This window comes from Saccopteryx leptura, chromosome 6 (assembly GCF_036850995.1).
Source record: "Saccopteryx leptura isolate mSacLep1 chromosome 6, mSacLep1_pri_phased_curated, whole genome shotgun sequence".
Classification (NCBI taxonomy): Eukaryota; Metazoa; Chordata; class Mammalia; order Chiroptera; family Emballonuridae; genus Saccopteryx; species Saccopteryx leptura.
The window spans coordinates 145,128,017-145,152,819 of NC_089508.1; the positions used below are offsets into that span (position 1 = coordinate 145,128,017).

At 41.0% G+C, this 24,803-nt stretch overlaps 1 protein-coding gene across 3 annotated transcripts in view; it reads right to left on the minus strand.

The window, feature by feature from the left end:
* Positions 1–21,047, minus strand: part of SLC26A4 (solute carrier family 26 member 4) — a 57,287-nt gene extending 36,240 nt beyond the window's left edge. Inside the window, exons 1-8 of one of the 3 annotated variants that reach the window (XM_066343381.1) lie at positions 21,022–21,047; positions 20,149–20,315; positions 18,721–18,860; positions 9,887–9,997; positions 7,758–7,942; positions 6,218–6,382; positions 320–472; positions 135–217 (exon numbers count right to left, since the gene is read on the minus strand). In XM_066343381.1, coding sequence (XP_066199478.1) covers positions 135–217; positions 320–472; positions 6,218–6,382; positions 7,758–7,942; positions 9,887–9,997; positions 18,721–18,860; positions 20,149–20,312 — 1,001 coding nt within the window. In that variant the 5' untranslated portion in view covers positions 20,313–20,315; positions 21,022–21,047. Of the gene's footprint in view, positions 1–134; positions 218–319; positions 473–6,217; positions 6,383–7,757; positions 7,943–9,886; positions 9,998–18,720; positions 18,861–20,148; positions 20,316–20,482; positions 20,964–21,021 lie in introns of those variants that run through there. The other 2 variants (XM_066343382.1, XM_066343383.1) reach the window with 2 other exon arrangements.
* Between the last annotated feature and the right edge of the window lie 3,756 nt (positions 21,048–24,803).

Here is a 24,803-nt window from a genome sequence, read left to right on the forward strand (position 1 = left end):
TTTTTTTAAGATCATACACAAATAGGACTATTGAAGGAACACCAATGAAATAAAGCTTGTAATGAATTGTGTCATTTGAATAGAAAGTACTGACTTAATGTATTAGTATTGCCTAAGAGTAATGCCATACTCACCCCCGTGGGATGGATTTAACAATGCCAGCATTGTAATTTTTTTCCAGGTTGGCTCCATATGAAATGGCAGTAGCAATTATTGTCTGAAATAAAACAAAACAGGTTTTGAAAATCCATTTGTTTTAACAATCCCTTTCTTGTCAAACTAGTTAATGCTTAATTTTCTAATTACATATTCTACTTACCACAATTACTTCTATAGGAATAGGGACTGGGATTTTGTGTTTAAATCGATCATTCACTTCCTTAACTGCCATACAGATAATAATGGTGAGTAAGCCAGCAATGAAATCAGCAAGGTTGGTGTTACCAATATTTTGAAAAATATCAACTAGAGTCTGTAAAAAAATAAAATAAAATTATATGCTTCCCATATGAAAAAATCACGATATCATCATCAAATAGCACTTAAGAGCTTTATGTGAAATAATAAAAATGTGTTGGCAAATACAGACCATTAAATCCATCCAGTCTTTGATATATATGTATGCATCTTAGATTATTTTTAAATTTATATGTATTAATTTTTAGAGAGAGAAGATAAACATTGATCTATTGTTTCACTTGTTTTGCACTCGTTGATTGGTTCTTATATGTGCCCTGACCAGAGATTAAACTCACAATGTTGGTCTATTGGAATGACACTTTAAACAACTGAGATACCTGGCCAGGGCTATCTCAAATTATTAAAGATGGTTTATTTTGAGTTATAAACTATGGGTGATTTCTAATTACTTATTTTTGCTATCTATATTTTTATAATAATAATGAGATCTCCTAAAATAAAAAATATCACCTGTACTGTCTTTTACTTGCAAGAAAACTTTAAGAGTTTGTATCTTTTTTTTTTTAGACTTTCTTTAATCATTTTAGAGAGAAGAGAGAAAGAGAGAAGGGGGGAGGAGCAGGAAGCATCAACTCCTATATGGGCCTTGACCAAGCAAGCACAGTTTTGAACCGGCAACCTCAGCATTACAGGTCAATGCTTTGTCCACTGCGCCACCACAAGTCAAGCTAAAAGTTTGTATCTTAAAGTGGCTTTACAGGTGCCATTAACTACCTAATTTTTACCATATTAATATGGTATTATTGAAACTAAAGACTGATAAACAAATAAGGCCCAATTAGTCAGTATTTTAGGTAAGGCTCTTTCCTAAACCTGAATGATACAGGTGACAATAAAATACTTCATATGTATATACATATGGACAGACTTACTCATTATAGCAAAGAAAATCTATTGAATTGGTATATAAATCAAGTATAAATTTTGGAAAGTAATTTGATACTTTGTTCAAACTTGACTAAGGTGACTTAAATAAAAGTAACTCTTTCCAAGTAGAAAGATAAGCCTGCTCAAGAAAAACTGGTTTTGTTTTGTAAATAGGAGGTTTCTGGACATAGAGGGATATTAGCAAGGGAGAATCCCAGGGAAGAACACTGCTATCTTTGTTATAGCAACCTCAGTCCTGGAGAAAGCGTGACTTGAGAAGGTATTCATCAATTCTAAGACATGTAATCTCCACTTTTCTTTAAATGATTCTTTTTATATATTTTTTATGTGATGATAAATGAATGGAGCATCTTCTAGTTTATAATATATATCTCATTTATTTTTACAGATGAACTATATTTAAAAGAATTATAATGACAATCTAACAACAATGATGTATTATGAATGTTAAGTAATCTAGGAGTCATTTTGCCAGCAACTTCAACCCTCTGGAACACATTCAAGAGTAAAAGAACGAGGGGAGAAGTTATAATGCAAGCAGAATTCATTCCACTAAGGGCTTGAACTGGAGGGCATGTGACTTGCAGGAAGCCTCTTGGACTTTCACTCAGAGAGTATTTTTACTTTTGCCTTAAACTCAATACTAAAAGGTTTACTTTGTTTTCCAGAGTCAGTGAAAATTTCTAGAGTCAGATACACTGAAAACAAAATGAGGCAAGTGATAGCAGATTGAAAAAGAAAAAGTGGAGAAACTACCACAAGCAGACACAATAACTCAAGAACTTTGAGCACCTACCATAGGAGCAAACAGCCCTAGGTCCTGAAGGGATTGCAGCATTTGGCTCCTTTCATAAGCAGTTTTCTGATGATGACCCTCATTAATTCATAAGCTAGATGTAATATTTTGATTAATTATCTACAAAATAAAGGTTTACTTTCAACTCAAGATGGAAGAATTCAAAGTTAAAAATAGACATGGTTAATTACCCTAATCATAAAAACATTTTCACCTTACAAAAGTGAATACTACAAGATTCTCATTTAATCTGAGTCATTTAGCACTTTGAATAAGAAGGTGGTGTATTAACAATGTAATGTGAATTCCAAAAAACAAAATCAGTTTATATTACACAATTGCTTCAACTAAGGTATGTGAATATATTAGTTGCCTATACAGTGAGTAATTATTCAGGATCACTTGCAAAAAATTCTGCAATAGAAAGTTAAGTTTAGCCTACATGGAAATAAAACTCATCCATATAAACTGAAATAGTCAAACTGTGCTCAAAGATATAGAAAAGAGACTCTAAGAAATCTCTAAAAAGTAATTCTATTTAAGTTTATTATTAAAATACTTTCTAAAATATGTTTAAATATACACATATAATTCCACATCCAGCCTACTATTCTAAATAATTCAAATCATAGAAATGAGTTTTGCAGTAATGGATAATGTTTTACTATATTTTCTACCATGCTTGGAGAATTTTAGGGCCATTTCATTTAGATAATTTCTTCATTCTTACCTAGCTAGCATTACCTGGGTGTATGAAGTCATAAGAAAAATTTTCCATTCACTTTTGGAGCCAAATTTATTTTACTTTGTCTTATTTCTATAAATGTAGCAGATTCTTTATAATCACCCCTTACTGTCAAGCATTTCCTGCTATCAGAACTTGTGTGTATATCTACAAATCAACGCATAAAGTGTTACCTTATTATAATGGTTTAAATTTTACAAATTTCAACAGATTCAAAGTAATGAATCTGATCAAGCTTAGGGGTGGCTTTCAAAACTCACCATCAGGGCAAAACTTTTCAATATTGTCTTCCACCTTGTTAGGGAAAAAATGGGGCATGTAGCATGAGTTTAGTAAGCATGAAGAAAATCTTCCTTTGTCTATTGAGACAAGCCATTCAAAGTAAATGATAGGAAAACATAATCACTCTTAAATAAACTTTGGGATTTAGCTACATGGTAACATGAAGAGTATTACTAATTCTGACTTTTCCTTTCTGCATCTTATACCCAGCATCATTTGTGAATTAGTGTTTATATATTTTTTCTTTCCATTTTTCATCTTCCATTTTTTTTATTCCTTATTTCTTGTTTTTTTTTGGGGGGGGGTGCCAATCCAAAGTACAACTATAACAAAAGGAATGTTAAGTTAACTACATTCCAAGGAAAGCATCTTACAACAATCTTAAAGTCTTTCTTGGAGGAATCCATTACCACTTTACATCTGTTGAAGGATTCTTTCATGAATGGTTGCAATTGGTGATGTCATAAGCAAAATTCTCTGTTCATGTCCTGAGTTGCTCATTCCACACTTACGCAATCATGTCCTGACCCACTGATTCTTTTTACTCAGAAGAGGAAGCTTTATAGTCACTATCACACAGGGATGGTTGGCATAGCTCCATCTAACTTGACAGTACTGGAAGGAATTACAGCAAAATTCTATGACAGATTGTAACCTGAGATTCTGAGATTTCAATAATAATGTTCAACAGAACATGTAACTTAATGACTGTGTTTGGTTTAAAAACTTTTTTGACCTTTTCCTAGAGTTTCCTGGTTACTTTTGTCCACATCGATAGTGGGATTGTTGGCAGCAAGCTTCATCTTAAACATAGTCTGGGGAGACCAGAAGAGCCACGTCAGTCTACAGAGGTCCAACAACAGGCCAGGAACCCAGGTTATCCATTGGCCTGGGCCTCCTGTGATCTGTGTGGATGCAGACCTAACAATATTCACACAAGGAAGTGACTACACTCAGTAAGGGATATCTTGGTGGATTCAGGGATCAGTGGGTTTGTATAGGGAATGAATGGTGAATGCCTGGCACATAGTAAGTAGTCAATAAACAGTGAATAGATTAATTGAATTAATGACAATGAAGGAATGAATGAATGAAGAGTTGATGAGGAAAGTATGAAAGCAAGAAAAAGCATGCTGTGTCAGGGACTGTAAAGTAAACAAGCCTGTCAGAAAAAGCAATCAGAAGATTTCAAAGCGAACCAAGGACCTGGAAAAAAAAAGCAACAATGACATAATTCTGAACCAAAAAAAAAAAAAAACCAGCCTGTGTTAATGTGTTCTGATAGGTTAACTGCCTGGGAAGTGAATGGTAAGCTTGATGATGTCTTTTCATCATGATAATGAAAATAACAATATTATTATGAGTTTTTACTATGTGGCAGATTTTTTTTTTTTTCAGAGACAGAGAGAGAGTCAGAGAGAGGGATAGACAGACAGGAACCGAGAGAGATGAGAAGCATCAATCATCAGTTTTTCATTGAGACACCTTAGTTGTTCATTGATTGCTTTCTCATATGTGCCTTGAGCGTGGGCCTTCAGCAGACCGAGTGAACCCTTGCTGAAGCCAGCTACCTTGGGTCCATGCTGGTGAGCTTTGCTCAAACCAGATGAGCCCACGCTCAAGCTGGTGACCTCGGGGTCTCGAACCTGGGTCCTCCGCATCCTATTCTGACGCTCTATCCACTGCGCCACCGCCTGGTCAGGCATGGCAGATATTGTGCTGAGTACTATACACAACTTTTTCTTTTCTAATCCTCACAGCTTTAAGAGGTGCTATTAGTATCCTCATTTTACAATTCAGGGCACTGAGACCTAGGGAAATATAACATGCTCAAAATCATATTGGTAGTAGGTGGTAGAACCCAGGCTACAACTCAAATTTACTGAAGTTCAAAATTTATGATCTCAATTACTGTGTTATACTGTCTCCTCTATTATTGCTTAGCATAGTACCTGGCTTGTAATAGGCACTGGATAATATTTGTTGAATGAATGGAGTAATATGAGATTATGTCACTATTGTGAAACTGATCAAATTCCTGACCACCCCACAATGTTTTAGATATAGATACATGGCCTTACATTACTTTAGAAGCTAATATATAGATCACTAAAGGGCTCCATTCTTAATGTTGACACATTATTTTTGTGTAGTATCATTCTACCCAAGCTAGAGTGACATGGTATTATTATTACCATCACTTTTCATTATTATCATCTCTTTTCAATCATCAATAACATGTCTTATTTAGAACATATATTTAGATCAAAGAGCCCTTAATCTAATTAGTGGGATCTACATCCTTCTTTTGCATGTTAAATCATCTCTGAAGCTAACATTCTTTTCATCTGTAATTGCTGAAGCATTTATATTATACATTTATGGACTCTCAGAGTTAGAAAGTGCTTTAGGGATACATGTCCAATTGTTTCATTTTACAAATAAGAAAGAAAAGAAGTCTTGAAATATAAAATAATAATTTCAAAATAACTACTTTTATTGAGTACTTGTTCTGTGCCCGCCTCTGGGCCAATCTAGCCTTATTTAACTTAGTTGGTCAATACTATTACCAATTCCACTGTACAGAGAAAGAAACTGAGGCAAGGTGATTGCTCATGACTAGTAGAGTCAGGATTTGAATCCAGGTCACTAGCTCCAACCCTGAGCTTTCAGCCACTATTGTACATTATGTGCCGGTGGTCACTTAGCTCAGCAGAGGCACGGCTGAGACTGGAACTCAAGTCTGTTGCATCCTTGATCAGCCCTAGCTTCACTAGGAATTTGTTTTCATTAATATTTTTAAGTGCAGTGACAGTTCTGAAACCATTTTGACCAATTGAAAATAATGATTTGCAAAATCTGCCTTCCTTGATGTTACTCCTGATTCTATTGTTTCTTTCAGAGAAGAATGGTTTCGGTGGCTCCTAGAGTGTGGCCTAGAGGAACACAGGCTCAGGCACAGGTTAAAGAGGAAAAAGATACACTGTTCTTAGTGAGCCATCCCTAGAGTAAGAAGAAAAACTTACGTAGATAATGGAGAGAATTCCATTATAGTTTTTGGTTGAAACATTGAGGATGATCTTTAGCTGTGAGACCAAAACCTGGAAGGCAGCGGCTGTCGTGAATCCACCAATCAAAGGATCAGCCAAGTACCTCACTATGAATCCAATCTGCAAACCCCCAAACACCAACTAGAACAAGAAAAGGAAGCAAAAATTAAAGATTTGCCTGGGGGAAGAACCTACTTTATCGAACTATTAACAAATTAAACTTAACACCCATTAAAACTCTGATAGGGCCCTGGCCGGTTGGCTCAGTGGTAGAGCGTCGGCCTGGCGTGCAGAAGTCCCGGGTTCGAGTCCCGGCCAGGGCACACAGGAGAAGTGCCCATTTGCTTCTCCACCCCTCCCCCTCTCCTTCCTCTCTGTCTCTCTCTTCCCCTCCCGCAGCGAGGCTCCATTGGATCAAAAGATGGCCCGGACGCTGGGGATGGCTCCTTGGCCTCTGCCCCAGGCGCTAGAGTGGCTCTGGTCGCAACAGAGCGACGCCCCGGAGGGGCAGAGCATCGCCCCCTGGTGGGCAGAGCATCGCACCCTGGTGGGTGTGCCAGGTGGATCCCGGTCGGGTGCATGCGGGAGTCTGGCTGTCTCTCCCCGTTTCCAGCTTCAGAAAAAAAAAAAAAAAAAAAAAAAAATCTGATAGCCTGCCAATAACAAAAAAATACTTGTAGAATACAAATCTGAATTTCTTAATGCCCTTTCTCTCCTCTCCATCACCCTAAAATTTGAAAACCATGGGTAATATGAACCTTGAAGTATTTCTAGATATGTTCTATGAAAATAAAAAAATAATAATGTCACTTATTCTGTGATCTTTTGCAATGAAAACAAGGAATCAGTTATTCTGACTACTAGACTGATGATTACTGGACTGAAAATTAAAAACATTGCTTAGATTTAACATCACTATGTTATCTGCACCTATAGAAATGCCTTCCTTCTACTGAGGTCATTGCTCCCCTTCCCCTTTACATAAACACCCATCACCTTTGTCCCCTAATTGGAACAGTATCAGGCTTCTGCCTGAATCAGTGCTTCTGGAACAGCTATTCTTATTGATCTCAGTAAATGACTGTTGCCTCTCACTTTGAAGGGCCTTTTAATTTTAGGTCAGCAATAGTTAGTTACTTCATAAAAGATCATGCTGCCTGACCAGGTGGTGACGCAGTGAACAGAGCATCAACCTAGGACACTGGAGACCCAGATTTGAGACCCTGAGGTTGCCAACTTGAGCACAGGGATGCCAGCATCAGCGTGAGATCATAGATATGACCCCATGATTGCTGGCTTGAGCCCAAGGTCTCTGACTTGAGCGAGGGGTCACTGGCTTGGCTGAAGCTCCCCCCCGCCCCCCATCAAGGCACATATTAGAAAGCAATCAATGAACAACTTAAAGAGTCACAACTATGAGTTGATGCTTCTCATCTATCTCCCTTCCTGTCTTTCTTTCTTTCTCTTGCTTAAAAAAAAATCATGCCAATTTATATTCTACTTATAAGTCCATTACCTGTATGATTCCAACCAAAAGAGTAAGGGTGCTCGCAATCAACACTCTTGCTGCATCCCTAGCCCCACTGTCTATCGTGGTGGCATTCAATGCAGTCCCATTACTGCTGGATAGGAGGAAGTGTTCGTCCGGGGCCAGGCTCAGAACAACAGATCCCACCATTAAACTGACCACTGGGAAAGGTCCTGGAGGAAAAAGTCTATCAATTAATAATTATTAATCACAAGTGTTTAGGTTTAACATTTCATTTCTACATAGGATTAAAGAGATAATGAGCTGTGATTGGGAAAATATTGTTTGTTTGTAAAAGAAGCTAATTTTTTTTTAAAGCAAATGTTTCAAGACATTCTACACCCAGAAATGAGCAAGAGAGACATTCAGGTAGGTAATTATAATACAGCATTCAGAATGCGTTCTAAGTATACAGAAAGGGTATGTTTGTGTGATCTTCATGTGTGTAGGGGGGGGGTCAAGTTGTCAGGAGAAGTTTCCTGCCAGCCGTGGCATACAACCTTGTTCTGTTTTATTCTTATCCCGTGGAGGCTCATTTCCTAGAGCATCCAGTGTCCTTCCCTTGATTGATGCGCTACCACAGGGTTAAGGATAAGGAGACAGTTAAGGGAGTACGGGTATAGTTTCCCTTTTTCTCATTCCAAGACAAATTATTTTTTTCATATCAAATGACAGTCTGTAAGATCCTACATTTAAAGAGTACTCCTTATCTTCCAGCAATTGCTGCAGACACTGCAGCTATGTTTATCCATGATGATTGTTCTATCCTTTAACCACAGAAGGACTTTACCACCTAGGACTTTACGCTCAGTACCAAAGTCCAGTAACCTGGAGTTTCTGAATGGACAAAATATCAAAGAGAAAAAATCAGCTTCTATGTTTCTTATCTCATCAAGCATTTCATACTGATCAATTCTCCCAGATGAGGAAGTTCTTTCAATCAATAGAACCTCTTACCAACCTTCCACAGACAAAGCAATATGCCAGATACTGGGGTAAATATTTATACAACTAAGGACAAGGACATGGGCTGGGGATACAGTGAACAGTTATATTTGTTTCAAGAAGACTGCCTCACCAGGCGGTGGCGCAGTGGATAGAGCGTCGGACTGGGATGCGGAAGACCCAGGTTCGAGACTCCCAGGGTTGCCAGCTTGAGCGCGGGCTCATCTGGCTTGAGCAAAAAAGAAAAGCTCACTAGCATGGACCCAAGGTCACTGGCTCGAGCAAGGGGTTACTCAGTCTGCTGAAGGCCCGCGGTCAAGGCACATATGAGAAAGCAATCAATGAACAACTAAGGTGTTGCAACGAAAAACTGATAATTGATGTTTCTCATCTCTCTCCATTCCTGTCTGTCTGTCCCTATCTATCCCTCTATCTGACTCTCTCTCTGTCCCTGTAAAAAAACAAAAAAAAACAAAGACTGTCCAGATAGACATGTCTAATCAGCAGATGGATGTAGCGCAAAATTATCTCAAGTATAAGCATCAAAGTTGCAAAGTAGCATTAAAACAGTTATTACTAGAACATTCTAGCAAGAGAATTAAAATTTTAAAAACTGCAGGAAATAAACTAATTTTGAGATATGCTGAGAAGGAAAGCAAAGCTTAGTTTCTAAATTGTTTTGGCACAATTTTGCCAGTTTTCTCATCTTAGCGACTTAAAATAAGTATGCTCTTTAATGAAATAATGAATATGTATTTGATGAACATAATTTAGAAAATGCTAAATTATTCTGGTAAAACAGTAAATCCAAAGACTTCTTGAAGATTTTTTTCCTTGTTGCATTTTGTTTCGGAAGAGAATACTTTTTAAATATGGAGTCAAATCTATTACATTTTAGAAACAAAACCAGGCTAAAATTTGAAGGTAGACTACAATTTAACAATTTTTAAATTTCCCTTCTTCATGTAAAAGGTTAAATGTAAAGCAAATGAAAGGTAAAGTATTTTAAAAGCTAAGAGGGACCATTTGTATCACTGAATAGAAAAACAGGCAAAGCACTGATGCCCTATTTCCCTGGAAACATTGACAAAAAGTTCGAAGCATGATACAAATAATATGGCCAAAATACATTAAACATGAATAATACAATTGTAGTATAGGCTTATAATTACCAACTGAGATGTGTCTTGATGTTCCAAAAATAAAATATGTCAGGATAGGGAAAAAAGCGGAGTAGAGACCGTATCCAACAGGAACTGCAGCTAGTAAAGCATACGCCATGCCTGAAAGTACATCAAAAATGAACTCACAAACAAAAGTTATGGATTACTTCTACTATAAAATGAAGGGCCTTTTCATAGAGATCCACAATTTGCAGCTTGTCCTGAGCTTCCCCTTATAGTGCATACAGACCGCGGCTATGCTAGATGCAGAACATAATTCCAATCTGCTGGGGTAATGATGGCATCCACACGAATCAACTGCTCTAGTGAATCGACTCAGCTAAGCAGTAATTCAATCAGGTCACTAGTCACACAAGTGGAAAAAGAAGCCAAGTCAGTTAAGTTCTTCATCAATTAAGTTCAAAGGCTTATACCAGTTTTGTATGTCGGTGGTTTCATCTGAATTCAGTGTTTCTCTGTGTTCTGAGGGACACAGTCATTGTTGCTCTGTCCTTTCTCCTTGCTTGTTGGGGATCAGAAATTAGATTCAAACAAAGAAAAAATAACAATTGTACATAGCAACAGGACAGACAACTCCCCTGGGCTCTCTACTAGGAGATGAGCTTCTCCACTAAGCTAACCCAAGCAGTTCTGGGCACATGAATGTCATCTGGTATGAAGAAATCTCAACCTATTTGTGTACATGAGGGTTGGAAGATGATAATAATGTGTTCTTTTCCTTAGTTAAATAATTGTTACATAGTAAGTACATCTTAGTCCATATTACCTTCCCAAATTTCATTCACTTACAGTGAGAAAAAAATAAAGCTGTTTATAACAGTAAAGAAAGAAAAAGTGTAGCAACAACATAAATATCTTGGCCCATAGGCAACCCAAATTATTTATTTATTTATTTATTATTATTATTATTATTATTATTATTATGTGTGTGTGACAGAGCTAGAGACAGAGAGACAGAGAGATGGGCAATAGGGACAGACAGACAGGAAGGGAGATAGATGAGAAGCATCAATTCTTTGTTGTGGCACCTTAGTTGTTCATTGATTGCTTTCTCATATGTGCCTTGACTGTGGGGCTATAGCAGACCTAGTGACCCCTTGCTCGAACCAGTGACCTTGGGCTTCAAGTCAGCTACTTTGGGTTTCAAGCCAGCAACCTTTGGGCTTAAGCCAGCGACCAAGGGGTCATGTCTATGATCCCATGCTCAAGCCAGTGACCCCGCACTCAAGCCAGTGACCCAGTGCCCAAGCTGGTGAGCTTGTGCTCGAGCCAGATGAGCCGGCACTCAGGCCAGCAACCTCGGGATTTCAAACCTGGGTCTTCTGCATCCCAGTCCAATGCTCTATCCACTATGCCACCGCCTGGTCAGGCCCCAATTATTTTTTTAAATGAATGCCTCAAAATAAGGAGGTGGTTAACTAAATTATACTTTACATGCTGTTATTCAACAAAATGAAATTGATGTGATATATTGAAATACATTTACATGGAGATATGTAAAGTATAAAAAAGTGAGAAAAAGCAGAATTCAAAATAATAAGTATTCATGCTTCCACTTTTGTAAAAGTAAACATGTATGTTGTATGCATAAAAATAATCTGGAAAGCCTGACCGGGCAGTGGTGCAGTGGATAGAGCATCGGACTGGGATGCGGAGGACCCAAGTTTGAGACCCCGACATCGCCAGCTTGAGCACGGGCTCATCTGGTTTGAGCAAAAGCTCACCAGCTTGGACCGAAGGTCTCTGGCTTGAGCAAGGGGTTACTTGATCTGCTGAAGGCCCGCGGTCAAGCCATATATGAGAAAGCAATCAATGAACAACTAAGGTGTTGCAACGAAAAACTAATGATTGATGCTTCGCATCTCTCTCCATTTCTGTCTGTCTATCCCTCTCTCTGACTCTGTCTCTGTAAAAAAAAAAAAAAAATCTGGAAAGATTTTTAATACAGTACAAAATAATCACATGCAAAAAGACTGTAATACAATGAACACTCATGTATCCACCATCCAGCTTAAGAAGTGATTACCAGGACAGTGAGACTTTCTGTGTGCTCTTCCTCAACCACATACATCCTTTTTCCTCTCTCCACCTCAAGGAGACAAACATGATGCTGAATTTAGTGCTTATCATTCTCGGACACGTTTTATACTTTTACATGGATAAGCATTTATGTGTCTAGTAGGACATTTACTAAAATATTAATGGGTTGTCTGTACAGTAGGATCAAAGGAACCTTTTAGTTTGTTAAAGAGGTATTTTTTCATGTATTTTCTAGTTCCCTACAATAAACATTCATTCATTCATTCAACAACTAATGATTACGCACCTACCACATGCCAGGCACTGTTCTAGGTTTGAGAGAATATAGGAGTGGAGCAAAGAAAGTCTCTGCCCTTGCAGAGTTTAGAATGTAGAAAAATCTGTATTACTGATGCAATTGTTTTAATATATAAAACTAAGACGAGAAATTAGCAATAATCAAACATCCCAAGACCATGGACTAGCAAGGTAAGTCCACAAAGGGAAGACAAGAAAAGAAGGCTCAGGGAATGAAAACAACCTATTTTTTATGTCCTTTTTCTCAAGTCTTTCTTTTTTTTTTTTTTTTTTTTTTTTTTGTATTTTTCTGAAGCTAGAAACGGGGAGAGACAGTCAGACAGACTCCGCATGCGCCCGACCCGGATCCACCCGGCACACCCACCAGGGGGCGACGCTCTGTCCACCAGGGGGCGATGCTCTGCCCCTCCGGGCGTCGCTCTGCCCCGACAGAGCCACTCTAGCACCTGGGGCAGAGGCCAAGCAGCCATCCCCAGCGCCCGGGCCATCGCTCCATTGCTCCAATGGAGTCTCGGCTGTGGGAGGGAAAGAGAGAGACAGAGAGGAAGGAGAGGGGGAGGGGTGGAGAAGCAGATGGGCGCTTCTCCTGTGTGCCCTAGCCGGGAATCGAACCCGGGACTTCTGCACGCCAGGCCGACGCTCTACCACTGAGCCAACCGGCCAGGGCTTCAAGTCTTTCTTAAACTTCCATTTCCTTAAATGGTCTGGAAAATGTTCTTAAAGGCCTGGAAAATGGGGAGTTTTTCAGTCTTCATATAGTGTCCTACTTGAGGACAATTGCTACTTAAATGTACTGCAATCTTTATTATAAAATGATTTGGTACAACAATTTTGAAATGATACAATTTGTAAAGAAATCTAAGCCACTGATTTAAACTGTGACTTCTCTGTTGTTGACACCGTTCATGTGCAGGAAGGACAGTGGCATATATTAAGAGAAGGAGTGCTAACAAACATCTGGAAGGATCTAGAAAGCAAAAGTAGAAAGAGGAGGGCAGCCTCCCATTAGTTGTAAATAGAGGTAGCACTAGGAGGGCTGCATTGATCTTTTGCTACTTGGTGAGAATTTTTTTTACTAACAGAAGTCACAACTTGCTCTTCTCTTTAGCAACAGCTGACTCCTCAGCAACTTGAGGCTGACGTCTTTGATGAGTTTCTGCACAGCTCTGCTGCCCAACACCTGGTGATATCACAGACTTGCCACCACTAGAAACTGCAGCAAAATCTCTGAGATCTCAATTTTGAGCCTCTTTCTCTTTTATTTTTTAAAATTTTTATTTATTGTATTGATTTTAGAGAGAGGGGAACAGAGAAAGAATGAGAGAGATAGAAACATTAACCTGTTTCTTCCTTTCTTTCTTTCTTTCTTTCTTTCTTTCTTTCTTTTTTGTTTTTTTGTTTTTTGTGGGTTTTTTTTGTTTGTTTTTGTTTTTTTTGAGAGGAGGGAAGATAGAGACACAGACTCCTGTATGAACCTTGACCAGGATCCAAGAATCCGCCTCTAGGGCCGATGTTTGGACCAAGCTATCCTCAGCACCTGGGGCAATCAAACCAATCGAGCCACTGGCTACAAGAGTGGAAGAGAGAGAGAAGGGGGAGAAGAAGGGGAAGAGAAACAGATGGTTGGTTCTCATTATGCCATGACCAGGGATTGAACTGGGGACTCCCACATGCTGGGCCGATGCTCTGTCCACTGAGCCAACTGGCCAGGGCCACGGTCCGTTTCTGTAAGTGCCCTGACCAGGGATTGAACTGGCAACCTTTGTGTATCGAAAGAGCCTCTTTCTCTTTAACTACAGCCACCTAGCCTTTCCATTCACCTATTCCAGTATCCTAATTGCAACATTTCTTTGTCTTCGCAAGGCTTCTAATCTATTAACTGAATACTTTCTCCCTATCCTTGGTGTCCTCCTGTCTACACTTGTCTCCTTGTCCATGGAATTTCACAAATACTCTGAACTCCCTTGCTTCACTCCCTCTCTGTCCCTTTTCTTGTCTGGCAGAACTCCATCCGGCTAAACTTAAACACCCACCTTTCCTAAGACAAGCATGTGAGCAGCTGGGTATGTGAAAGACATCTACATTCGGGCTGACCAGTTTCAGATCATCTGTGATCACAAACCCTAAGATGGACACGCAGAGTTAACTGCCTGGCAGTCCAATGACGTTTCCTCTAGAAATGTGCTTTTCTCCTCTCTGAGACAACTACTCAAACCTCACTACTTCCCTCAAACTCCCACCCCCTTCTCCACACAAGTGCAGTTCAGAGATGAATCTTGTACTTCATCCAAAACATGAAATCTGTGACATGCCCTTAATTTTTGTTTTTTATCAATATGTCAAACGTCTCTGCATCTAAACTGTGTTGTCTGTCTCTCTTCCTTTGAAAATCGTGGGGGGCTGCTCTCTCTCCTTTCTTTAAGGGGCCACTTTCCACTTCGGTCCTGGAACCCACCTCTGCTGGCCCCTTCTCGGAATTTCAGTTGTTTCTCCTCTACCTCTGGGACCACAGATCTCTTTCTTTCTACTAGATCCTTCCCACTAAGTCACAAATAGGTCCTAGTATATCTTATATTAAAAGAAAAATAAGAGTCAATAATATTGTAATAACTATGTATGGTGCCAGGTGGGCACCAGAAATATCAGGGGAAACACTTTATAAAGTATTTCATTGTCTAACCACTACGTATGTCCCTGAGACTAATACAAAATAATACTGAATGTCAACTGCAATTGAAAAAGAAAAGTAAATCGCTCTACCATCATCCCTTATTTCCTTCCTCTCGCTATTCTGCTTCACAAAAGCCTTCTTACAAGCATTGCCTGAATCCCATCATCACACTCGCCCCTCGAGAGCATTGGGCACTATCAGCACCTCATCCTTTTAAAACTAAATCTCTTCTCTTGGTTTCTGATCCCACATTTCTCCACTTGTTCTTTTTCTCGAACTGCCTGAGCCCAGTCTCCTCCTGTTTCTTTGTGGCCCCTCCACATCTTACTGACCTCTAAGTACTCCAGTAGTCCTCTCTTCCCATCTGTCCTTTCTCCCCAGGTAGTCTCAGGCATTCCCACTTTTTAAAATGTCTACATTTTAAATTCTACAGTGATGTTTTCCTGATTGTTATGTCCAACCCAGCCCTCTCCTCTGTCCTTCACATCTGTAGTACTTCCAACTATACATTTGGCATCTCTGCTTAATTGTCTAACACGCATTTCAAACTTAGCATATCCAAAAGAAAATTTTATTTTCCATCCCAAACGTCAACCAGTCTTTGCCATTGTAATAAATAACATAACCTACACAGCCTGACCAATGGTAGAGCACTGCCCCGGAACAATGAGGTCCCAGTTTGAAACCCCAAGGTCGCAGGTTTGCTACCTTGAGCACAGGGTTGCTGGCTTGAGTATGGGATCAACATGATCCCAAAGCCACTGGCTTGAAGCCAAAGGTCACTGGCTTCAAACTCAAGGTCACTGGCTTGAGCAAGGGGTCACTGGTTCGGCTTGAAACCCCCAGTCAAGACACATATGAGAAGCAATCAACGAGCAACTAAAGTGAAGTAACTACAAGTTAATGTTTCTCATTTCTCTCCTTCCCTTCTCCCCCCCATCCCCGCCCACTCTCTCAAATCAATTTAAAAAAACTAAACCATCTGTCCAGTTGCTCAAGCCAGCAACCTGAGGGCATGTGACTTTCATCTACGTGTAATCCATTGGTGTATCTCAGCGATATTTTTCAAAAACTTTTATTAGGTCTGTGCAGCTCTCTCATCTCCTGCTTTACCTGGTGTAAGCTGACACACTTATCCTCGGGGCTAAGACGAGGGTGAGCTGCCTGGAATACAACAGTTAAGGAGGGACCCTGAGAATGAGTGCTCAGCTGCCTCGCTGATCCCAGTCCTGCCTACCCTATCACACTGCTGACCCACCTTCCCCCCATTATACTCCCCCTGCACTGGATGCCTTCCTTTCCTCCCTTGAAAATACAAAACTGCTTTGGCTTTCAGTGCCTTTGCCCAATACACTCCTTTCAGATCAGTACAGGCAGCTCCTTCTCATCCTCCAGTCCCTGATTAAATTTCACCTCTGTCCCCACAGTAAGGTCTTCCTCGACCATTCTATCTAAAATCTACCCTCTCCCAAAATTAAACCCTATTATAGCATATTTAATATGACACTCTGCAATATCTATCTATTATTAATTAATTTATTTATTCCTTTTCCTTGCCCCTCCTGGAAATGAGCTCCTTGAGATCAGTGCCTGTGCCTGTCAATAACCCTTTGAATCCCCATAGCTGAACACTTAAACAGAATTGTTCTATAATGTTATTAAGTGAATGAGTCATAAATGAATGTATGAATAAAATAAGGTTAACTTCCCAGAAATTCAACTTACATAGACAAAGTTATAAAGATAATGTTTCTGGAAAACAAATTATCATAAAGAACTGTGCAGTATATAATCTTAGGAATTAGAGTCTGGGTTAAAATCTCAGCTCTACCACCTACCATACCAGCTCCATGAGCTTGGGCAAGATTGAACAGATTTCTCATCTAATAAAAAGGAGTTAATAATAGTTGTTGTGAGGACTAAATGAGATAACTGGCCTAAGCCCTTACATAGTGTCTGATAATTAATAAATAAAACTAAAATTCTTATAAGGTGCTTGTCTGTGAAAACTTGGGAGAAACCAAACTTGACATACCATTTTCATACATAAAGATGATTCATTACCAGGATACAATAGGATGATCTTCACTAATATGTAAGGCGCCATCTATTTTGTGCCAGTCTCTATGCTAGGTGCTAACTAAACAAACATGGGTTTGATGCTTCCTGTCCCCCAGGTGTGCCAGGTGCTGCCATGTCACAGATGCGAGAGTCCACTGTGCATGCAGGCACTCAGCTGTGTTTAACTTGGGGACTGCACAGCCCCACCTGAGGCACCCATCCACCTTTGTGATTGCAAACATAGCTGACCAGGATGAGACTCCACACTGGGACCATGAGCATCCTCCGTCTCCATATGAATCTACCTGGCTTGCTCTGAGTAATCTTGAGAGCTGCATGGGCAAATTTTAGCTCATGAATTGCTCAACAACTATTACTAACTTCTGAAATAGTATATTACCAAGCCATCTTTCTACACACATCCACACCCTACCCTATTTCTCTCACTCAGCAAACTCAGACTTAACTTTTAGAGAAACTCAGCTCTGACAGCTCTACCTACAGAAAGCCCTTCCCAATCTCTTAACTTACTTACCCCCACCACAGCCACAACCTGACATCTGACTGTTATCTATTCCCCATGGCTATGAGCTAGCTCCTTGAAAGCAGGTGGTGCATCCTATTCCAGTTGGCACACTTACGCCTGGCATGGCCACTTCATACTCCATAAAATTATGAGAAATAAATGGGATTTCTGTTTTCCTGATCCAGGGGCATTGTAAAGCTGGAGGAAGGGCAAAAGCAAGATGAAGGGGATGGGGGACAGAGGAGAATGTTATTCACCAACTGGGCAACAGATTTCCAAGACATTCATGGAAATGAGATATAAAACCAGTTTTTTTTAAAAAGTAACAAAAAATCTATGCTGGAACATTTTGCCAGTGATTATAATACAGGGATGATTTAAAAAGGAGGGGAAAGGGGAACAGAAAAAACCACTTATGTGAAGTCCAGGTTAAAATACCTCCTCCATTTTCCCTTACGCCAGTTTCAAACTGCTGGTCATGACCATGTGTGAGATATAAACCCTGAGGTCACTGGCTAGAGAATGGGGTCATCAGATTGAACACGGAACGGATTTGCCAGTACAGGATCATTGGCATGATCCCAAGGTCACTGGCTTGAGCCCAATGTTGCTGGCTCAGCTTGAGGCCCCCAATCAAGGCACATATGAGAAGCAATCAATAAACAACTAAAGTAAAGTAACTACAAGTTGATGCTTCAATCTCCCCCCTCACCTCTCTTTCTTCCTGTCATTCTCTCTCTCTCTAAAAACAACAACAAAAATCATGTGTGAGATGTAAAGTACCTTAACGCGCTGTAATTATATCTATAAACATAATAAAATATATAAGCATAATAACATAAAAATAAAAAATATCAGAGTGTATCATTTGTAGTGGGGTAAATGTTATTTCACAAAACTTGAGTTATGTAAGCACTGATCATGATGTGATAGATATTTCTTACTGTGGGTTATGGTCAATAAAAGTTGGCAAGCCACTGCTTAGGTAAGAGGCCTTTAGTTGCAGCCATACAGCTAAGGAAGCCAGCACCATCTCCCAGAAAGAGAACTCTAAGGAAGAGAAGGGGGAAAGAGGCAACTTTCTCCACAAAGAGGCTCTAGAGGAAAGATGAAGCCTTCAAGGGTGAGTGAACGTTCTGTGCAGCCCCCGCAGGAGCCTATAGGAAGTTAAGAACTGCTTCTGGAGACTGTGATTCACAGTAACTCAGAGCCAATCCACCATCTTACCTTGCAGCGTACCCACTAGCCCAGTGCTAACTCCCGATATGATGTCACTAAGCAACCATTCCTTGACCCGGTATTTGGGGAGCCAGTCCAAGATGGGCATGAGCGTCTTTAGCACACCAAGGGCTTTCTTTCTTGAACAACTGTCGAGAAACAAGAAAATTGGTTTCCAATCTAATCTCAGCCACAAACAATCACAAAGTTTTTAAACAAACTCTACTTATGCTTACAACTATTTAGAAAAAAATGAGAATTGCAAATACCAGCAATGAAGCGCTTACCATGATTTTGCCAAGAACTCTATCTATCCTTTTAAATGCACTAGACTAGAAAACACAGGATTAATTGCCCCCCCATACACACCTTCTTAATTCTCTGAGAAAATATCTCAACACAACCCATTTTATGACCCAGCCATACATTGATCAATGTGGACGGAGTCTCTAAATGGAGATTAATTTTCAGACTTCTACCTCTAGGTGCCTCCTCCTCCTCCTCCTTCTTTTTCCTCTTCTTCTTCCACCTCCTCTTCCTCCTCCTCCTCTCTCTCTCTCTCTCTCTCTCTCTCTCAAGAAAAATAAACACACTCTATATTTTGGCAACACAAGCTTAGAACTAGTTTTTACAAAACTCTTAACATGATATTTGTACACCTCGCTGTAACTTGCTACTTAGTATTCTTTTAATTTAACAACCAAAAGATAAAAAAATATTAACATGGGTTTCTTTAAAATGTAATCACTATATATGTGTATATAGAGAGAGAAATAGATACACTAGATGCTTCAAAAGCTGGGAGGCAAGCAGATGGCAATAAATGAAACAAGATAAATTCTGTAAATCATCATTGAAGCTAGGTGATGCACAAAAACACGGAGAGAGGTTCATTATACTACATTGCTTACTTTTCTATGTATTTGAAATGTTCTATAATACAAGTTTTTTTAAAAAAAAATACAATCTGGCAGCAGCTGCGGGTTCTCTAGTTCTTTTTGTTTGCGATATCTAATAACAGGTGGCCCATTTGGGTTTAGAGACAAGTGGAGGTTTAGCAGGGGGTCCCGCTGCCTGATGTGAGGAACAGCGCACCTCTCTCTCTGCGCTCTGGCCGTCATTCTGCATCTCTACCTGAGTGGCATCCTTCCTAAACGAGCTTGGGCTTTCAGGGACTCCTCCTTGTCAGGTGATTATCCATCACCTCCTTTTAATCGAGTCCCTTTTCTCCCCACTTTCCTCAGCCTGGACTAAACTAGAAGGCAATTAGGACCCGCTGGACCCCCCAAGGAGCACTGCAGGTGTCCCCAAAAGAGGAGGAGAGACGAGACTCCTGGAACACACTCTCCCCAAAGTTACGTTTCTGAGACTAGAGTCAACTTTGGGCGGAGAACGCGGAGCCTTCTCCCAGCAAGAAGGACTCGTGGCGGCCGCTACCTGCAGCTCTGGGCCAGGCGCTCCCGCAGCGTCCTGCGCTCCTGCAGCCGCCGCTCGTTCTGCTGCTGGAAGGCGAGCTCGCTGTAGACCGGCCTAGACACCACGTAGCTGCCGCTGTACACCGAGAGCGGCGGCGGCTCCGACCTGCGGCCCGGCGCTTCCATGACCTTCCAGGACGAGAGAGGAGACCGAGCGAAGAAGAAGAAACGGTGAAGAGGACGGGATAGGGAGAAGCGACCGCAGTTTAGCTGACTCCCGGCCCCAATTCGGATCTTGGAGAGCCTGGACCGCGCGCAGCCACTGTGGGCGCGCACCGCCCCCTGCAGGGGATCACCTGAAGACCTCCGGGTCCCGCAGCCCGAACCTGCTTCCCGACGCTCCCGAACTCTGCAAGGAGTGAGGCCCGCGTTGGGGGCTTCGTGAGCTCAACTAGTCTGTCCCTTCGGGCCGGCAGCCAGGGCGCTGTCCGCGTTCTGAAATGTCCCCAAACCCGCGCTGGGGCCGGGGCGAGGGCAAGGCTGGAAGGGGACCACCCTCCCTGCACTCAACCCAGGGCGCAGCCCCAGGCGCGCACTGGAGAGAAGCACAGCTCCGGGCTGGTCGTGGGACACTCAGGCCACGCTCCCGGGTCCCGAAGCTGTGTGCATTGTAGGCACATTCCGGGGAGGTGGCTCGCAGTTCTCCTAGGCGCATAACCTAGGGCGAGTGGGACAGATCTCTTCCCCGAGCTTGTTTTCCCAGCTTCCTTCTCACTCTCAGCTTCTCGGAAAGAAGGCCGTCTTGCCCCTCGTCCGCTGGCTCCAGGCACTCACACTAGTCCCACCTCCAACCCCAGCGGGGTAGCGTGCGCTACACCTTCAGCGGTGATCTCACCTACTGCTCCACTGTGTCCCGCCCGCAATGCCCTGGGCAGGGCTGTTTCACTGCCTTTATAGTGCTCGCAGAAGGCAGGGACACGTTTTATTTATGGAGCAATAGAGACACCTAAGTAGAAAAGAGGGACACACAGGCAGCGGTTTTTCCCCATCTATCCTACCGGGAAAGAAATCCTACCCCTTCCGCATTCTTTCTCTTTCCCGAACAGGAAAGGCTGAGAATCTTACCGGCTCCTCACTCACTCTCCAATTACTAATGGAGGCTGCGAAATCAGGGGCGCGACAACCTTGGGGAACTTGTTATAGAAGTGCAGAGCCCCACTCAGGAAACTCCACAGCCTGGCACACAGCGCTCACGCCAGGTAGGGTGTTGAAAAGGAGCAATGGCCAGTTTTGTATTTAATACGGCTTTGGATTTCTAGAAAGTGGAAGAGAATATAGGAGGGATAAATGGTGTGGACACACAATACAGTGTACAGCTGATATGTTGTTGAATTGTGCTCCTGAAACCTGTATAATTTTGTTAACCAGTGTCACCCCAATAAATTCAATAAAAATGAAAAGAAGAAGTGAAAAGTCTTTAGAAGAACGCAGTGAACGGAGGCCATGGAGTTCATAATTTATTCATAAGTTTTAGATACATAGTTTGCACTTCTCTCTGTCTCTCTCGCTCTCTCCCTCGTTTATGTTTCACAATCAATATCAAGCGTCTAGGTGGACCCCTTTCTTACTTGACTGACTCTCTGGTTCTTCCTTCTCATTTACCTGGACAATAAAGGAGGGAACAAGCTCGACTAGAGTAGAAGGGAGTGAGGGAAAGCAGATCTATCCTACCTCATCAGTGTTTTATTTCTCCTGGGAAGAATCTTGTTGAAACTGACATCTGCAGGTTAAGATAAAGGGAGGGAGCTTTGGTGAATGGGATGATTCTCCTGATTATCAGTGTTCTAAAGTAAACACAGAAGAGGTTCTAAAATATGGACCTCTGGACACCGCCCTCAGTTACCCATCTAGCTGTAAGCACAGGCCAGGACAGTCCTGTAAGCTCCCAGAAACAGAACTCTTCTCAGGAGAACCCAGTGTAAATCCCTGAAACTGTATTTGACGTGATAGGAGCATGTGTGTTTTCCTGAGGAATGAATGAGTCAAAAGCTTCCAACAGATCTTTTTTTTTTTTTTTTTCTGAAGCTGGAAACGAGGAGAGACAGACAGACTCCCGCATACCCCCGACCGGGATCCACCCGGCACGCCCACCAGGGGCGAGGCTCTGACCACCAGGGGGCGATGCTCTGCCCCTCCGGGGGGTCGCTCTGCCGCCACCAGAGCCACTCTAGTGCCTGGGGCAGAGGCCAAGGAGCCATCCCCAGCGCCTGGGCCATCTTTGCTCCAATGGAGCCTTGGCTGCGGGAGGGGAAGAGAGAGACAGAGAGGAAGGAGGGGGTGGGGGTGGAGAAGCAAATGGGCGCTTCTCCTATGTGCCCTGGCAGGGAATCAAACCCGGGTCCCGCGCACGCCAGGCCGACGCTCTACCGCTGAGCCAACTGGCCAGGGCTTCCAACAGATCTTTAAAAGCTTTCTTGACCCAGTAAGGTTATAACCCTTGAATGGAACTAAATAAAAATCCAAATCATGAGCTTTAAAATTCTTAGTGGATAAGAATTAAGTACAAATGGTTCTTAATTAAAGACTGTTTTGTCCTCCAGAAGACAATGTCTAGAGACCTTTCTGGTTGTCACACTTGGGGTCATGTTACTGAAATTTAGGGAATAGAGGCCAGGAATGCTACTAAACATCCTATGATGGACTGTATAGTTTTTCTAAGATTCTGTATGTTATTAAAATGTACATTTACTGATAAACTGCTGTGTGTGCTAAATATGCATCTCTCCATATATATGGAGACATAGGAGACACATCTATACATAGTGTACATGTATTTCTATAAGCACATTATTGTTGGATATGAAACTCAACTACACTGAAATAGAGGAAAGAATTTTTTTAATTTTTTTCTTTTACTTATTCATTTTAGGGAGGAGAGAGAGAGGGAGAGAGGGAGGGAGAGAGAAAGGGGGGAAGAGCAGAAAGCATCAATTCCCATATGTGCCTTGACCAGACAAGTGCAGGGTTTCAAACCAGAGACCTCAGTGTTCCAGGTCGATGCTTTATCCACTGCGCCACCACAGGTCAGGCCAAGGAAAGAATTCTTTAAAGTAGATTTTCATATCTTTAAGGCCCAGTTACACCACTGTCTCCTCCATTACATTCCTTGCTACTCTTCAGTCAGAATTAATTTAATTTCTTTTCTAGATTCTCTTGGTAACTTAGCTGATCCTCTCTTTTTATTTTATTTTATTTTAATTTTTTAAACACTTTATTCAATTTTCAGAAAGGAGAGAGAGAGAGAGCAAGGTGGGGAGAGAGGGAGAGAAGGGGGAGGAGCAAGACTTATAAACTCTTGTATGTGCCTTGACCAGGTAAGTCTAGGGTTTCAAATCGGCAACCTCAGTGTTCCAGGTCAACACTTTATCCCACTGCACCACCACAGGTCATTAAATAAAAATTTTTTATTGATTGAGTTTAGAGAAAGAGAAGAATAAGAAAGAGACAGAGACAGAGACATTGATTTGTTGTTCCACTTATTTATGCATTCATCAGTTGATTCTTGTATGTGCCCTGACTAAAGATCGAACTCATAATCTTGGTGTATCAGGATGATGCTCTAATCAACTGAGCTATCCAGCCAGGGTTGGTCCTCTCTTAAAAAGCCTTTTACTATCCACCTTAGTATCAAAATTTTATTTACATACAAGTCTTATCTCCCTCACTAGACAAAAATCTTCTTGAGAAAAAACACTATGACTCCTTCCAACAATTATTTCCTATGATTTCTACCAGATATATGCATAGCTCAAAGATTTTTAAAAGGACTTTAAAAATATTACGTATTGGTCTACAGCATTTGTTTTGAAATTAAAGCTATCTCACAAAATATCTTTCCATGTGAGTACATATGAATTTTTTCTAACTTTGTCAATAGCAGCCTAGGATCTAATACTATCATACAATGAGTTACACAATAATTCACCTAGAGGACTCACTATTCTTCCTTGAGTTAATTAGGAGACATTCTTATAGCTTATTCTGATAGACATTTTTGCTCCCTGTTACTTCTGTTTTGACACTTTTGGTCTGGTCCAGTAAGTTCTGTGGACCACTTTGGATCAGAACTTGGTGATGATTTGGTGGTGGTGGTGATTTCAAGGAATAAAGAGTGTTGTAAAGGTGTCAGAAGACAGAGGCAAGAAAAGATTACCAAATAACACCAAGAATAAAGTGTGTACTTTCCCTTAAAGAATACACAGAATTCTTGAACAGCATTATTCTATATAAGAATTAAATTGAAGAAAAACAACACTATATTAAGCCCTGCATGGACCTAGATGAAAATACTGCTTTCTTCTGTTACATGCCTTTTCCACAGAAGGGATAAATGCTGCATGGACAGAACAGTACCTCCCTTAGAGGTTTCTATAACAGTATAGAACTGCTTTTCTCCTAGATCTGAATTTGGCTGTCTTTTAAAAACAGAGATGAGTAGGAGGTGAAAACAGCTTGCTCTCCCCACCTAATTTACTTGTTATATTAAATACCTCAGATTACTCACTGGGTCTTTACAAATCAAGCTTCACCTGTTTCCCATAGAGGTGTGTGGTTCTTTTTTTATGATAATTTAATCATTTCCAGGACTTCTTTTCAAAGAGATAGATGTCACTTCAA